We start from the raw sequence: 17,048 nt of genomic DNA on the forward strand, positions 1-17,048 counted from the left end.
ACCCCCTCTCCCTCCCCCTCTCCCCCTCAGTGGCATATGTCACCTCTAGAGTTCAAGGCAGGAGAACAAACCCTGTCTGTTTTCTAGTAAAAAACTTGTTTCCTCCCATCCCTCTGTGTGGGAGAAAGGGGTCATGGGGCCCCGCAGCCTGACTGGAAGAGCACCCATCAGGGCCCTTCCTCACCTCTTCAGCTGGGGGAGGAGAGAGGGGAAGAGAAGTGGGTGGGATTCACCAGTCAGTCAGTGGGTCCAGGGGCCTGGCAGCGCCTCCACGCCCATGAAGAAGCTGTGGATGCCCTCTGAGGGGATGTCTCCCACCTGCCTGCAGTGCATCTCCCTCCACAGCTCTGAGTGGGGTAACTCATGAGCGGTTTGGGGAGTCAAAGGCTCAGAATGGGACATGTTGGGCTTCATGGTCTCCCAACTCAGAAGAGACCAAGCTACCTGCATGCTGGGTCATCTGCATTTACATAGTCATTTGCATATGGACGTTCATTGCATGTAGGCCATCTGCATGTAGGTCATTTGCATGTAGAACATCATTTGCATGTAGGAGGTCATTTGCTTGCATATAGGATCACCTGGGTGCGGTGAGCTACTCACATAGGGACTGTGACCACAGTCGAACTTGGACAAACTCCCGGGAGGCTATAGGGGCCAGGGCCAAGCCTAGGGAACACTAGCAAGGTGGGAGGGGAGGAGAGGAATTGTCTGCAGACAGAATCCAGCCTGGGCGGAAAGTCTATGAGATTCTTATCGCCAATTAACCACCAAAAAGCTGGAAGTAGAGCTGTGGCTCAAGTGGTAGAGCTCGAGCCTTGAGCACAAAAGCTCAGAGATGGCACCGGGGCCCTGAGTTCAAGTGCCAGGACTGACACACAAAAGAAGGGGTGGGCAGGGCATTCATTGGAGGGCTGGTGACCTAAGGGTTCCCGGTATCGTAAGAAAAGTGGGGGTTCTGGGTGGGAGGAGCCATGATTGCTGGCCGGGGGCTCTACCTGATGACGGCTAGTTCTCTACAGATGTCCAGATGTCGATGTGGGGATGGGAGCAAGTGTGGAAATTCTCCCTGCGAGGGGAGGGGGCCATGGACACTCTAGGACTCAAGGCCTCTTGGGCCTCAGCCCCAGGAAAAAAGACATCACAGCCGTGAGTCAGCCTGAACTGCTGTCCCCTTTCCAGGAGGCCCTAAAAACCTCCCAGGGAGCCCCACTGGCCACAGCCCGGTGAGAGCTGTGCCATCGCCATTGCTGGCCGTGTGCCACTCCATGGGACGTAGGCGTCGCCCCAACCGAATGTCGCCCTGCGGGCTTCTAGAGCCTCCCCTCGGGAGCCCCGGTTTGGAACTGTGGAATGGGCAGGTGGATTAGAGCGCCATCAAACTATGGGCTCTCGGGGTGAGTAAGTGGACAGGCATGGCAGCGTGGAGGGACGCAGGGAGCCAGGGGCAGGATGCACGCCTCCACGTTCCCGAGTGGCTTCCGGAAGCGGGGCAGCCAGCCTGGGGGGTGGGGGGTGGGGCTGGCCCTGTTCTGCTGTGGGCCCCGGTGGGGTCCTCTGAGGGAGGGAGTACGGGTAGGGAGGGTGCTCAGGACTGCGGCCCTCCCCTCCCAGGGTCCCACGGGGTGGCACGGATTGGCCCGTGATGGGCATTGGCCCTGGCTGTCTGCTTGCTCCCTCACCTCGGGTTCCTGGGCACCTGACGGCCAGAGGATTGCCCTTGGAGCAGCTGCCACTCAGGAACTGCCCCTCCACCTTCTGAGCCAACAAGTGCGCAGGGCGCTAGCAGCGTCCCTTCTTCCCACGCGGCCTTTGTCATGCTGTGTGAGGGATGAGCGGGCGAGCTGTCGCGGGAGGCGTGTGGATGCTTTCTGGGGAGTCTGTCTCTCTGTCCCGTGCTCCATGAGTGTCCTGGTGTGCCAGCAGCTGTGGTCCGAGCTCACCTCCCCAAGGCCGTCCTAAGGCTGAGACCTTTTGTGCCCAGCCGGGTCGGCTGCGGGCCCTGGGCCTTGCTTTTCCTGAGGTCATCTCCACAAGCCCCCAAGGCTTGGCCGTTCTCCTGTTTCAGGGCTGTAGTTGCCATCTTGGTTACTTGTTAGAAATACGTGGGGGTGCTTTGAAAGGGGCGACTTCTAACTCCTCTGCCCAGCTGTTGAGGGTCCTAGCCCAGGTGAGGTGAGACGCCTGAGGCCGGGTAGCTCCCAGCCCCCGGCCCCCGGCTCCAGCCCCCGGCCCCCGGCTCCAGCCCCCGGCCCCCAGCTTCCAGCCCCCAGCTCCCAGTCCCCGGCCCCCGGCTTCCAGCCCCCAGCCCCCAGCTTCCAGCCCCCGGCCCCTGGCCCCCAGCTCCCAGTCCCCGGCCCCCGGCTCCTGGCCCCCGGTCCCCGGCCCCTGGCTCCTGGCTCCTGGCCCCCAGCTCCCAGTCCTTGGCCCCCAGCTCCCAGCCCCCGGCCCCCAGCTCCCAGCCCTGAACGGGTGGAAGTGAGGCTTGAAATCTGCCCATCTCTCAGTGCTGCACTTGGAATTGAGCAGGCTCCGTGGGTTAGTCCCATGTACTTTACTGACCAGCCCATCCATTATTGTGGCCAAGGACCCCCCCCACTCTCTGGATGTCCAAGGCAACCTTGGGGTGCGCCGTGACCCTGCAGTCTGACTGCGTGTTGTGTGGGGTTGCGCTTGTCACTAGGGGTCACTTGTGGGCAGGGCTCACCCCGCTCTGGTCAGGAGCCTGGACTCTGACCAGGGGAGACAGGGAGACTAATGTCCCCTTTCTTGCAGTGGAACATGACAAGGAGTTCTTCCACCCGCGCTACCACCACCGGGAGTTCCGCTTCGATCTGTCCAAGATCCCAGAGGGGGAAGCCGTGACCGCGGCCGAGTTCCGGATCTACAAGGACTATGTCCGGGAGCGCTTCGACAATGAGACCTTCCGGATCAGCGTGTACCAGGTGCTGCAGGAGCACCTGGGCAGGTGGGTGCTGGCCAGGGATGGCGTGGATAGGCCCAGACCATCTTGATGGCTCCTACCAGGGAGTGGTGTCTTTGTTAAGGTAGGTGTATGTCGTGTGATGCTTGTGTGCCCTGAAATCGGGCAGGACTGGGCGGGGACAGGAAGCGCCAGGACCTGTGCCCTGTGCGGGGATAGGTGGTTCTGTTCGCATGCTCAGGAGCATAGAGAGAGGGAAGAGTCAGGGTCCAGGGTGCCCCGTGGCCCCTCCCCCCCACAGTGGAGCCCCATGTGATGCCTGACAGCCGATCAAAGTGGCATTTGTAATTAAATGTTAGGAGGGAAAAATCCCAAACCAAAAGCAAACAGCAGAGAACTCACAGCTGTGCAAGAATCACTAGCAAGGGGGGAACCCTTGTGTTTCTGGAGGTGGTTTAATGCCAGGGATTCTGAAAGGCTAGTGAGTTAAAAACAAGTCTTTGGGGCTGGGAAGGTGGCTCCGTGGTAGAGCGCTTGCCTCGCATGCATGAGGCCCTGGGTTCGATTCCTCAGCACCACATAAGCAGAAAAAGCTGGAAATGGTGCTATGGTTCAAGTGTTAGAGCACTCGCCTTGAGCTGAAGAGCTGAGGGATGGCGTCTAGGCCCAGAGTTCAAGCCCCACAACCGATCAGAAAAGAAAAATAACAACTTAAGTCTGAGGAGACTAAATGGCCAGTGTCGTGTTTCTCTGTGGCTGAACTTTGGGACTGCATAAATCTTGGCTTTTTTTGGACTGGTCCTGGGGCTTGAACTGAGGGCCTAGATGCTGTCTCTGACCTTCTTTTGCTCATGGCTAGTGTTCTAACACTTAAGCCACAGCTCACTTCTGGCCTTTTCTGCATAGTTTCTTGGAGATAAGAGTCTCGTGGACTTTTCTGCCTGGGCTTTGAATTGCAATCCTCAGATCTCAGCCTCCTGAGTAGGATTACAGGCATGAACCCCTGGCAGCCAGTGATCATGCCACTTTTATTGTCCCCAGTGGTGTGTTGTGGCAGTTGTTAGGAGCTGGTTGATCTTTTCCTACAGGATGGAGACTCATAATAGCTGATGGGGACAGGGAACCCCCCCTGTGTTAAGGGGGGGCTCATCTTGATTACCAAGATAACAGAACTTAGAGTATCGCCAGTGTTTTGAATGTGTCACCTTGAATGTCATCTTGAATATAGCTTCCTCACCTTTGCGGACCTTGCATCTGTGAAACAGGCAGAGTTGGTGTGGTCTAGAGCCACGGCCCACAGCCATGTGATCCAGGCTCAGGAAGCTGGAAAAATTCATACTTAACAAAAGAATTTCCTTGGGCTGGGAAGGTAGCTCAGCGGTAGAGTGCATGCCTTGCAAGCATGAGGTTCGATTCCTCAGCACCACATAAACAGAAAAATCTGGAAGTGGTGCTGTGGCTCCAGTGGTAGAGCTCTAGCCTTGAGCTGAAGAGCTGAGGGACAGCGTCCAGACCCAGAGTTCAGGCCCCATGACTGGCAAAAAAAAAAAATTTCCATGCAGAATTTGGTTTGGAGGGCTGGAAATGTGGCTCAGTGGTGGAGCGCCTTCCCTGGTCAAGGGCAAGGTTGGGGGCTCACCCCCCAGTCCTGGCAAAGGGGAGAAAAGCTCAGTTGTGGATAGGCAAGGCACATTCGCAGAATAAAACTGCACAAATGAAGGCTGACTCCTCCTATGAGGCCCCTAGCCTGCCCGCCCTGGGCAGCCTGTGCCCTGCTGGGTTTTGTGTGTTTTGAAGCTGGGGCTTAAATTCAGGGCCTCACCCTCTTGCTTGGTGTGTGTGTGCCTGGGTGTGTGTGCACACACCAGTCCTGGGGCTTGAAAGTGCCTGGATGCTATTCCCGAGCTTTTGTAAAAGCACAAGGCTAGTGCTCTACCACTTACGTCGCAGCTCGCTGTAGCTTTTGCTGGTTCATTGAAGGTAAGAGTCTCATAGGCTTTTCTGCCCAGGCTGGCTTCGAGCCTCAATCCTCAGGTCTCAGCCTCCTGAGTAGCTAAGCTTACAGGCGTGAGCCGCTGATGCCTGGCCTGCACCCCATTTCTTACCCAGCAGGTTTGTCTGCTTGTCCATTCCACGGTCAGTGGCACTGACCATTTCCTCCTGCCCCATTCCTTCATGCCAGCCTCGCCTGTCCTTCCTGTCTTGTGCTTTTTAGACTCCGCAGAGCCCCATTGTGTAGGTTGTGTGGTTGTGTGGGTGGGGTATCTCACCCGATGCCCACGAGCACATGGTGGCCTCTCCATTCTGCTAGTGTGGACAGTGTCGTGGGTCTCAGTGACACACCTGGGTGTGTCTGAGGCTCTGGACGTAGCCTAGTTGGCCAGGGCCTCACCTATTGGTGGCTTTGGTAGGGACAGCTATGCTGTTTCTGCACCCCTTGTGTCTCCCCCCTCCCCCACCAAATGCGGCTGTGTGTCCTCTTCCAGCCGAAGGCCTCCCTGGCAGCCCAGTGCCCTTGCCACTGTCTGCTGTGTAGCCACCCTGGTATCTGCGTGGAGGGAGCTGTGGTCTTGCGGTCACCCACCGCCCAGCTGTCCAGGGCCAGGACATCTGGCTGTCGGGCAGAGCCTGCCGGAGCTCTGGGCTCTGGGAGGCCGGGGTGCCGGGGCGGCCCCAGGGCTTCTTCCCCTGGAGCATTACTTTCCACCAAGTCCTCTTGATCTCTCAGAATCCAGATTGAATTCCGATAATGAGCTGAGCTGGAGGCCTTCCATAGCCCCGGGCACTCCTTCAAGCCCAGCCGGGGAGCCGCCCTTGGTGGGCTGAGGGCCAGCGTGGGGCTTCGCTGAGGTGGAGGGGAGGTGTAGTGAATGGATAGCAGAGTCTCCGTCTCCTTTTCTGAACCCTGGGTGGGAAGCCGGGCCAGCTGGGGCCCAGCCTCCCGAGGCCGCCTTCCCTCTGTCCTGTGGACAAGCAGCAGGCCCAGGGGAGGGGTGGGACAGACCCCGGCCCCTGCCCAGTCCTGCAGCTGGGATCGGACACTCTGTCCTCCGTCCCTCCTGTGTCCCAGGACGGCTCCCCTGGCTGTGCTTGTGCTCAGAGCCCCGGAGGCCAGGCCTCCGTCCTCGTCACCACCGAGGTCGCGAGGCTGTCGGCAGCTGAAAGAGAAATGTCCCCTGGTCCGTCACAGGGACTCTGGTTGCCAGGAGGGTGACCTCAGCGTGCCGGCGGTGCCAAGATCCAGGTCAGCTATGGCCTGCGTCACTCGGAGGCCGAGGGGGCTGCGGTCCCGCCCGGCCCCGCAGGAGCGGCTCACAGCCCCTCTCAGTCCGGTCCAGGCCTGTGTTCCTGTGCCTGGGCCATCCTGGTTGGGGCGGTGCTGCAGCTGGCCGGCCCAGCCAGCGGCCTCCCCTGCCTCTGGGAGGCCTCGAGGCCCCCCAGCCTCCTGGGCGCACACCTGCTATAGCTCAGCTTCCCACCCCCCTGAAGACCTCTGCTCTGTTCCCCAGCCGGGGGCTGGAGCAGGAGGGAGGTGATGAGGTACTTGGCTGAAAGGGTTTGCACTTGCCTGCAGTCCCTGTGTCCCTAAGGCCACAGGGTGACCCAGGGGGGGTGGGACCCTTCCCCCCGCCCCTGCCCTGCCTTTCCCCAGCCTTGCAGGGGGCTTGAGTGTGGCCTGGGTGACTTTAGTCACAGAGCACATTGGAGCAGAGGGACATGGACACTGCCCCCCACCTGCGGAGGCAGGTGGGAGATAATGCCCCCCTCCCAGAGACCCTGGGGCCGCGGGGAGGCCCAGTGCTCTTCTTTCTGAACACCCTGAAAACCGAGACCGTGGCTCTGGTGAAAGCAACGCCCCCATGACCCTGGAGTGGACCGTGCGGGGACAGGTGCCCTCCCCTTGGGGAGTGGGCCAGGAGAGACCCCAGGAGCTGACATCAGGCTATGGATTTCTGGGTCCCACCAAGAAGTTTGCACCCTGGAGTCTGGGTTGGGGCTGACACCAACCTGCCAATAGCTCAGAGGCTTTGCCTGTCTCCCCCTCCTGCCGCCCCCCTGCACTCTCGCTTTCCAATGCTTTGCCTCATAGTTTATTCAGGGCCAGAAGGTGAGGGACCCCGCACCCCTGGAGGGCAGCCCAGCGCGCAGTTGCTTCCTGTTCCCCTCCTCCCCTGGCTGGGCCTTGGTGGGCGAGCAGAAGAGCTCCAGCTGGGCTCTCTGCTTTGGTCGTGCATGAAAATCGGTTCTGCTGATTGGTTAGGATCCATCTGTCCGTCCAGCTCATTGGGCTGGACGGAGCATTGGTGTTAGTCGGGATCTCCCAGGCTGTCCCCTGTGTGCTGGCCTAAAGCTGGTGGCCGAGACCTCGTCCTGTCTCCCCAGAGCTGAAAGGAAGGGGATTTCTTTGGGCTCAGCCCATTGTATTACCTTGGGCCTGTTTTCTTAGAGTCTTTTACTTCCTGCAGGACTCAGCCCAAATTGTGGTCCAGACCTGGATTGTCAGCCTTAGCCGCACACGAAAGGAACTGGCTGGGGGTGGTGCTGCCTTCAGGCTCAGGGACTTCTGGAAGCTTCTGGAAGTGTCTTACGGCTCTTGGAAGCCTACGTGCTGGGTTCCACATCTCCTGGCGTTCACTCCTTGCTGCTACACCTCAGCCTCAGGGTGTGAGCTGCTTTGGAGCTGCTTTCTCAGGATGGACCAGCTCAGCTCCCCCGGGAGCCCCCTGGAGAGCAGGAGGGGGAAGCTGGCAGCCACAGGGCCAGCACGTCCCCAAGGGCGGAGGATTGGCGGCCTGGGTGCCCCCTTCAGCCCTCTCCCTGGTCCTTACTCCACAACCTGGATCTCAGGCCAGGCAATACCCCTCAGGGCCTCTTGGTTCCTCTGGGACCCTCCTCTCACCACTTTGCAAGGATCATTCTGGAAAAAAGCCTGCTTTCCGTCAGTGCCACCCAGCCGGGCCGGACAGCAGGCTACTGTGTCCCATCCCACCAGCGCTGGAAATGCAGCATCCCAGGGCCAAATGCCTGCCGGCTTCCGGTCCTGCGGTCTGAGGCCATCTGGTGGGCCGTGGTGGCCGTTTTGATCTTCGAGCCTTTGATTTCTTGCCATACTTCATCTCCAGCCCGGCGTCTCAGGGACAGTGGGGGTGGGGGTGGTCGGAATCCACAGCGACAGGCTTGTCAGTGATGGCTGGAGCAGCCTGGCAGCCCCCCCCCCGCCCCCGACTCCTCCCAGCATTGTCACATGGCATCCAGCTGGGCAGGTGTCCCTGCTCAGTCCTGGAGCTCTGACGTGTCTCTGGACTGGGGCAAGAGGTGGCCGTCCTTGGGGACAGCGGTGATGACAGAACCTAGCTACCTTTCTTTATACTTTCTGAGCAGCCCATTTTACAGACAAGGAAACTGAGGCACCGTGCCTGGAAAGGATGAAGGCAGCCCAGATCTTCCTTCCCCATCTCCTGGGCTTCTTGAGGGCACATCTTCCTTTCTCCCCCCTTGGAAATTGTATAAACTGTGGGATGGATGGTGGGAAGATCACATCTCCACCCAGGGAAACTAAGGCAGAGCAGACAAATTGACTGTCTAGCAGTGCAGCCACTGAAAGCATCTCTGTCTCCACTGCTTAAAGTCATGTGAACTGGGTTTGGCTCGCAGGCCTTGGTGGAGCCTTGTTTGGCTCTGTGGCAAAGCTGCGTGGCTGCGTGGTGCCTTGGGGGCGACCCAGCACACGGGCCGTGAAGATGCTGAGCAGGACCAGAGCCCTCGGTGTGCTGCTCACGGTCCAGTCCATGTTGCCTGTGACCCTGAATGTAGTAGGTGCTCAGAGAAACACCTGCCTCACAGAAGCATAAAAGAAGGATCTAGCTTTCTGCTTTGCTGGGCTCCCCAGCGCCCCCCTGCACGCCCGTGTCACATTGGCCCTGAGGCACGTGGTAGAGGTACGCGCAGGCAAGCCTCTGGCCACCAGCATTTTTGCCCTGGGGTCGGTCCACCCCAGCACACTTCCCAGCATGCTCTCTCCTCCAGAACTGAACCTGGAAAATGTCTTGTTTGCGATCTTTATTCGGCATCTGAGCTCAATTTCCAAAAAGTGAAAATTGCCTGTAATTATAGTACTTGTGATCCTATGCAAGTTTCCTAGTGGTGATTATAATTATATTATTTAGATCTGGTGGGCCAGTGGGTATCCACGAGTCGGCTGGCTCTCACTGGCAGCAGTGGGACTGTCCTTGTGTGCTGTGGCCCAGGTCCCTGGCGCTGGACTGTGTCTGGGGACACTAGGCCTTGGGAGCAGGGCTGTCTGGATAGTTTGACCCGACACTTTAATTCCAAAAGCACTTCATACTTGGACCAGGACTTCTACTCGCCTATAGGAGCCTATTTTTTCAAACGTATTAACATCTGTGTTTCATATCGCAGCCTGTAATTGCTTTAGCCTTTTTGGCAGGAGACAAAGAGAATTAATATTTTTCAATTTGGTCACAAGCGGTCATCTGTAGCAGGGAAGGAAAGGGCCTGCTCAGATGTTAACTCTGTACGGATGGGGCGTGCGGGCGCACCGGGGAGGATGGTTTACACGTCAACTTTGGTTAGCAAAGGCCAGTTATTTCAAAGCCGGGTCCAGAGTCAGTTTCTTCCTCCATCTCGTCAGTCCTGCCGCCCCATAGGGGCCAGTTTGTTTTCCCAAACAATGCCCATGGTTTTCCATCCTGCCACTCTGAGAACCGAGCAAGCAGAGTGGACATCTGGCCTGCATTCCAGCATGCACACCACCAGCCTCCCTCTGGGAGTCAAGGCAGGCATTGCTAATCAGTCCCAGCACCCCTGCCCGCTGTGCCTGGAGTACATCTCCACCAGAGGAGGCAGCCATTGCTAATCAACCCTGCCATCCAGTGAAGCCTCCCGTCCAGGCAGGTCCGACCTTGAGTTGAGGATTGTGTGAGTGTGGGAGCTGATGACCCCGAAGGGCCCACAATGCTGAGCAGTGGGACCATGGATGAAGGAGGCCGGGGATAAACGTGCACCCTGCCAGGGTGGAGGGAACTGCACTGTCCAGACCAACTTCACACATCGCTCAAGGCTGTGTTTCTTGGCTTCCTCCTGGCACGCAGGTTCAAAACCAGACATGCCTGCAGTGGCACATTCCAGTCAAACAGCATGATGAGTCTGCACAATCAAAAGATCGAGACCAGCCTGGGCTACCTCTCGAGCTGGTGGCTTATGCCTGCAATTCTGGCTACTCAGGAGGCTGAGATCTGAGACTCAAGGCTCCAAGGCAGGAAAATCCAAGGGATTCTTATGTCCAGTTAACCAGCAAAAAGCTGGAAGTGGAGGTATGACTTAATTGGTAGAGCACCAGCCTTGAGTGAAAAAGCTAAGGGAGAGCATGAGGCTGAGCTTGAGTTCCAGTCCTGGCACACATACACAAACCCACAAACAAACCCCAGGCAGAAGCACCTCCAGGGTTTGTTGAGTCCCCTGGGGTGAGGCAGGTTGGCTCCGGATGGAAGAGCACCAGGTGGGGGAAATGCCCGGTCCCAGGATCTTGGGTGTAAGACGTCCCCCCACCCAAACCTCAGGGCTCAGCTGTGAAGATCCCAGAGGCTTTGGGGCAATCCCAGCTAAGGCCCCCAGGGCTTGGTGGTTCTTGGGGTGGGAAGGCCCTCCTCTTCCTGTCCTCCTCTGCTCCCCTCAGCCCCCCACTGCCCATCGGCTTCTGGGGAATGACGATGCCTGAGGTGCAGGTCCCACCTGGGATCTCCTTTAAAGAGAAGAACATGGGCCCCATGTCCCATGGGCCCCCAGCCACACTCAGTGCTTGGAAACAAGCTTCTAGTACTGGCCACTTATGCCGTTGGGCGCGGGAAGCATGGAGCCCCTTGATACAAATGCGATGGTGATTTCAACCGGTGATGGCAAAGAGCTGAGTACGGCGGCTTCCATCCCCACGTGGGGCCTGCTCTTCTCCCATGCGTCAACATCCCCAGCCAGTGGGTGGGAGTCTCTGGAGGCCACCCAGAGCTCTCCGAGCCCAGCCACCAGAGCGCCACGTGACTTCCTTCCTTGCCTCTCTACCCGCCTCTCCAGATGGCTCCTGGGTCACTGCTCAGGTCCATTCAAGCCCCTGATGTACGGTCTATTTCTGAGGGGCTCCTGGAGCGTGATGAGCCTGTGACACAAGGCCCGCTCCACACCTAGTCCTGCTCCAGGAACCTGGCAGGCGCCCGGGAAGGGTGAGCCAGCCTCCCTCCCCATCTCTCCTCCTGGTCCCCCTGGTTACTTCTGGATGCTGCCTCTAGCATCTGCCTCCAGCAGATGCCTCTTCGCCCTTCGGCTACACAGCCCAACAGCCTCTGCGTCTCCATCTTCATCTTGCTTAATAATTGTAATTATCAGCCTGGTCAGCATCAAAAATGGACACATTTTGTGTCTCTCTACAAATGTCTGAATTTTCTGAATAACACTTCATCCATGTAGGAAGGGTCTGCGTACTCTTGATTTTACTTGGGACTCAGGACTGTTGGCAAACATGGTTTTTTTTTTATTCCATTCTGGTTTTAATTCTGAAGGTTGGCTCTTAGTGACATGCTCCATTTCACACCATGAAATAATACTTGCAGACTGGCTACGGAAGGGTTAAAGGGCTCAGAGGTCTTCTGGGATGGAAAGCTGATGCAGACATAGAGTCGCTGCAGGTTGATGTAAGACACACGCACAAGGAACCCAGCTGCTCTGGGGCAAGACTGCCGGGGTTCAGAGCTGGCTCAAGGTGCCTCACATGCACACCTTGGCTGTGTCACTTCAGGGAATCATGCTGGCTGAAGTCCTGGGGCAGGGTTTGTCCTCACATTCGTGGTATGATGGGTTCATGATAGGTCAGTGGGTGGTGCTGAACCCCAGGTTAGGTGCCTCTCAATTTGTGTGAGCAGTTGGGGGTGGGGAGTCCTATCACTTCTTGGTCTGGTGAGTTAGAGACACGCAGGCTCATGTTCTGAGCAAATGGCTTAGAGTCTCCACGTGTGTGTGTGTTCCCGATTTCCCTCAAGGCATTGTTCATTCATAGGTGGCCATTTTTGTTTGCGTGGATTATTTGTAAGTCTCTGCTTCTTGGTTTGTGCAGGGCCGGTGGTGGCTGTCCTTGTGAGCACTGGCTGTTTTATAAAACAGAGTCCCTCGGGGCTAGAGGCAGCGGGCAGTGATGCCCGCGCGCGCACACGCGGCTGAGCAGGGTGAGGCTTCGTGCCCGTGGCCAGCGCGTGGCCGACATCTGCCTGCAGCCCCTCTGTCAAGTTCATTTCCTTCCTGCGTCACGTGGCTGCGCTTCTCCAAGTCTGGGCTTGGCATCTGAAAACAGCCTGTGGTTCTCTTTGTTTTGTTCTGTTTAGAAAGGTTGGAAGGATGACGCAGCACGCAAACTTGTTTGTGTTGGTTTGTTTGTTCCTGGACCGCTGAGGAAAAGGCTGAGTTCACCTTGTGCTATTTTGGTTTGGAGCGAGAGGAAATGGAGCAACCAGGGAAAGTCTAGAAAATCCGCCTCCACCATGCCAGTCGCAGGCCCTGCCCATCTGTGTGGACTTCCCAGAGCTGACTCAGAGTTCTGCGGGGGCTCCCTGCGTGAACAACGCCCGGGGTCTTAATGAATATGTATGTCTGGGCTGCGTGTGCTGGAATCCACCGGGGAGCCCGGCTGGTTACCAGCTTCCCAGATTGGGGACTCCTGGGTCTCAGGGGTGGATGGGGCTGAACTGTGTACCTCTGGGGTTGCTGGGGTTGGTCAGCACCGGTGGCTCCCACCTGTCATCCTAGCTATTCAGGAGGCTGAGATCTGAGGATCGTGGTTCAAAGCCAGCCCGGGCAGGAAAGTCCATGAGACTCTTATCTCCAATAAACCACCAGAAAACCGGAAGTTGAGCCGTGGCTCAAGTGGTAGAGCGCTGGCCTTGAGCTGAAGAGCTGAGAGACAGCTCCCAGGCCCTGAGTCCAAACCTCACAACTACCCCCCCCCAATACACACACACACACGGCTGGAGTGCATGTTCTGAAAACCAAAGGGAGGTCTAGTGTGTCACCAGCTTCCCAGTTTTCCAGAAATTCTGGGGTTCAATCCCTGGCATCCAGAGCAGGGGAGGAAGCGTTGGGTCTGAGAAGAGGGTGGAGGTCCTCTTTCTTCCCAGTGTTGCTCCCCGAGGTTTCCCGATGGGGATCCAGGATAGCAGACAGCAAGAGGAGCAGGGACCCAGCCCCACCCCATGGTCCCAGGGCCCAGGCTACAGCCAGGCCTGGGGAAGGTGGTAGAAGGGAGGTGCCAGGGTAGGCTGGCGTCTCTTCAGCCAAGTTCTGGTTCTCTGCTGGGTGCTGAGCACTAGGTTCTGGGCAGTGAGTGCTGGAGCTTGGTACTGGGTAATGAGTACTGGATGCCCAACCCTGGGTTCTGTATGTTAGTAATGGATGCTGGTGCCGGGAATTGGATGTTGGGTGCTAGGCACTGGTTGCTGAGTGCTGGGAGTGAGGTAGTGGGTGATGGGTGTTAGATACTGGATGGGTGTTTAGTCAGTACAGGGGGAGGGAAAATAAGGCTGGACTTGGCTGACAAGTTGTTCAAATGGGGACGGAGAGGATGCCACACGTGCAGATGTGGCGATGATGGTGTGGCCGCAGTTTCGGCTGTCCTGGAGGGACTTTGGCTCCCGGTGTCCCTAGGGCCCGTGGTGCTTTGTGGGGAGCGGTTGCAGTAGAGGAAGGAACAGTGTCGCAGGCAGAGGGACCTGCGTGTGCCAAGGCCTCTCATGTAAATGAGAGCCGGAAGGAGCCTGGGTGGGAGGATTCGTGTGGAGGGCTGGGCACCATGGCGTGGATGGAGCCAGGCCCCCGTGAGTCCCTGTGGGAGCTCTGCTCTCCTTGGAGTTCCGGGTCAGCAGCATCAGCTCCCGAGCTGCGGGACACAGAAGGCTTATCCCGAGTGAACACGAGACTTGGGGGCGGGGGTGAGCTGCCCGCGCAGGCTGCTGGGTGCAGGGACACCCCGAGGTTCCCTTTGCAGTCCCGGCCACCGCCTCACCACCCCAGAGCTGCGTGGGGCCCCAGGACCTCCGGGGCTCCCCGCAGAGGGCCCTGGCCCTGCCTCCACCTCTGCTTGTCTATGCGGGTAGCCACATCTCACGTGGGGAGAACCCTCTGTGTGTCGCCATGATTTCTTTACCCACTTGGTGCTCCACCCCAGTTACACACCGGCTCTTGACAGCAGGACCTCTGCGCATGTGTGGTGCCTTCTCTGGATGTCAGTACCGGACATGATGCTTTGACTGCGGGGCCTCTGGGGATGAGATGCATCTTTGGAGACTTTGAGAAACTCCAGACCCTTCTTGCAGAAGGAGAAACTGAGGCCCAGAGCTCCGTGGCTGCTGTGTTCCTGGCCCTGTCTCTCTGGGTGCTGGATGGGGGTACACATACCCCCCCACGCATGCTTGCTCCCTCCGTGGGTCTCTGTGCTGCCAGGACCCTGGGGAAGCTGGGGGCAGACTCCGTGCTCTCCCTGCGGTCGGTGGGGGGGGGAGGGGGCATGTATTCCTTGTGTATTTTTCCTGGGTGACTTAATTTTAGTCTTCCCAGAAGTGCTCAGCTTTTAGAGTGTTTAAAAACAGCCCTGGCCTTCCCTGACTTCATCCTCCAGCCCCGGGGGGCCCCAGGCCGCTGGGGGTGATCTGATGACAATGGAGGTGGGGGGAGGCCCCCCGCATTGTGGCCGCCCATGGCCCTGCCTGACTCATGCATACCTGCCCCCGGCCGGTGATGTCACGCCCGCCCTCCTTGCTGCCCACCCCTCCTCCCTCCATCCTCTGACCAGTGCCCCGTGGCCTGGCAGCTGTGCCTGGCATGCCAGCCTCACGTTTTTGTGGAAGGCAGCAGAGCGATCCTGCAGGTTGGGGGGGCAGTTTGGGACATGGTCATCTCCTCGCCTCCACCGTTCCTGCTGTTCCTGTACCCCCGTTCTCAGGACCCGATGTCCATGGTCAGAGGTCCTGGGGACCTGCCTGCACCTGTGTCCCCCCACCCTCTCACGCCCCTCCCCAGTCTCTCAAGAGGCTTTCCGCATTCTAGCCCTCTGCTAGGGACACGTGTCCCTGCACACCTCCTCGGGTGGCAGGCTGCCCTTGACTTTGGGGTGCTCCTCTCCTTCCTGCTGACCTAGTTAGGTGACACAGAGGCCTGAGGAGAAGCCATGCCTGTGTGTGACCACGGTGTGGGTTTCTTTGGCCGCTGTAACAAGTGACCCCAGATTTAGTCGCTCAAACCGCAAATCCGTTCTCGTGCAGTGATTTGGAAATGGGGGGTCAGGATCACGCCTGGCCCTCTACGGCTCTGGAAGCTGCCTCACTTCTTGGGGAAGTTGAAAGGGGGCAGCAGTTATGTTGCTCTGACCTCCCCTTCTGGCCCTGCCCCCCCTTCCGCGAGGCCCCTCTGCACACCCAGGTCATCTCCTGGGTTCATTTAATCGAGGCCAGGCTAGGGCTCAGGACAGAACCCTTAGGCATCTTCTCCAATTCACTCCCCCCCACACCCCCACATGGCCAGTGCCCCATGACCCTGGGTGGGGACCCTCCGCTCCTTTCACCTCTCCTGTTAAGGGGGGTCCAGCTTGGACCTGCGTCTTGGTGGAGGTTAGCCGAGAGAGGACCAGGTCCCAGGCTGTGGTGCCAGGGTGCCCAGGCACCCTGGAGGCCCCCGGGCCCCAGCTTGTGCTGCTCCCCGCGGTGGGGGGCTGGGGCAGCTGCCTCGAGACCTGGACGAGGACCCCTCGGAGCGGGTGTCGTTCTGCCCGCCTTGCGGTCTGAGCTCGGGGTGGAAGGTTGCGCATGCGCACACGGTCTCACGCTGCCCGGGCCAAACCCGATGCTCACCCACCCTGCAGCCTGCGCCAGAGACCAGGCCGCCTGCTGTGGAAGGCTGAAATGCCACCCATGCAGTTCTAAGGCCCCGTGGGGCCCTGGAGAACCTGGACCCCTGGCAGGAGCCGAAGGTGGAGACTCTCCACGACCCTTCATCCCGAGTCCGGACCTCAGGAGACAGCAAGGCCCAGCCTGGTTTTTTTTTGGGGGGGGCGGGTTCAGGGCTCCCTTGGGATGGGCTGATTGGAATTTTGCAGTTACTCTGCAGCCCTGGTTGGAGGGGTCTCCGGCCCCCCGTGGGAGGAGGCCCTGTCACAGGCTCTAAATAGCCTCTAGCCAGAGGGCCAAAAAGGGACTTTTTCCACCTCCCACGCTTGAGATGTTAAAATATCCACTTTCCACGCAGGAAGAACTTTCCTAGGAAGGTGGGCGGAGACATAGGAAACCAACACTCCCTGCCCCCCCCCACTGCTGAGTGACCTGGAATGGGGAACCCTTGTGTCCCAGGCTGGTGACTTTGGAGCTCCTGTGAGTTCATCCCTTGCACAGCAGGGCTTTGTGGGGTTCAAGGGCAGGCCGCGCCCAGTGAGGTATGCCTTTAAACCCAGCTACTTGATCACAGTTCAATGACCACCAGGGCCAAAAGCTCGCAAAACCCTAGTTCAAAGAAAAAGCTGAGTGTAGTGGTCCATGCCTGGAATCCCAGCTATTTGAGAGGCAGAGAGAAGAGGATTACTGTCCAAGGCTAACCTAGACAAAAGATAGACCCTACCTGAAAAATAACTAAAAAATAACTGGAGCAAAAAAAGGGGGAGGGGCAAGGCAGGGGCATGGTTCAAGTGGTCAAGCATCTGTCTAGAATGTGCAAGGCCTTGAGTTTGAATCTCAGCAATACTCCAAGCAAAACTCAAAAGCCAGAGAAGCAGCATGAGGTGGGAGGCAGTCAGAGGACATCTCTGCTGAGCCTGCCCACACCCTGAGGGGGGGCGGGGAGGGTCACATGGACCACGGGAAGCTGATCCAAACAGACTGGGGTTTTCGGAGCTGGTAACCGGGGTGTGCGTGCTGAGCCGAGGTGCTCTGGATGATGGGTGCATGTTGGAGAGAATGGGGGGCAGCGGGCCTCACAGAGGAATCCCACTGCCTGCCCTGTGCTCCGGAAGCTTCTCCACAGGTGTGAGCCCTTCACATCACAACTGATCTGCAACACAATCTCCCTCCCTCCCTCCCTCCCTCCC

The 17,048-nt window shown here is 58.4% G+C and overlaps 1 protein-coding gene across 1 annotated transcript in view; it reads left to right on the forward strand.

Moving 5' to 3' along the window:
• The first annotated feature begins 277 nt into the window (after positions 1-277).
• Positions 278-17,048, forward strand: part of Bmp7 (bone morphogenetic protein 7) — a 33,868-nt gene continuing 17,097 nt past the window's right edge. Inside the window, exons 1-5 of the mRNA XM_013024294.1 lie at positions 278-356; positions 1,183-1,275; positions 2,150-2,478; positions 2,616-2,661; positions 2,776-2,968. Coding sequence (XP_012879748.1) covers positions 278-356; positions 1,183-1,275; positions 2,150-2,478; positions 2,616-2,661; positions 2,776-2,968 — 740 coding nt within the window. The remainder of the gene's footprint in view (positions 357-1,182; positions 1,276-2,149; positions 2,479-2,615; positions 2,662-2,775; positions 2,969-17,048) is intronic.

The sequence above is a fragment of the Dipodomys ordii genome, unplaced genomic scaffold, assembly GCF_000151885.1.
Source record: "Dipodomys ordii isolate 6190 unplaced genomic scaffold, Dord_2.0 Scaffold75, whole genome shotgun sequence".
NCBI classification, from domain to species: domain Eukaryota; kingdom Metazoa; phylum Chordata; class Mammalia; order Rodentia; family Heteromyidae; genus Dipodomys; species Dipodomys ordii.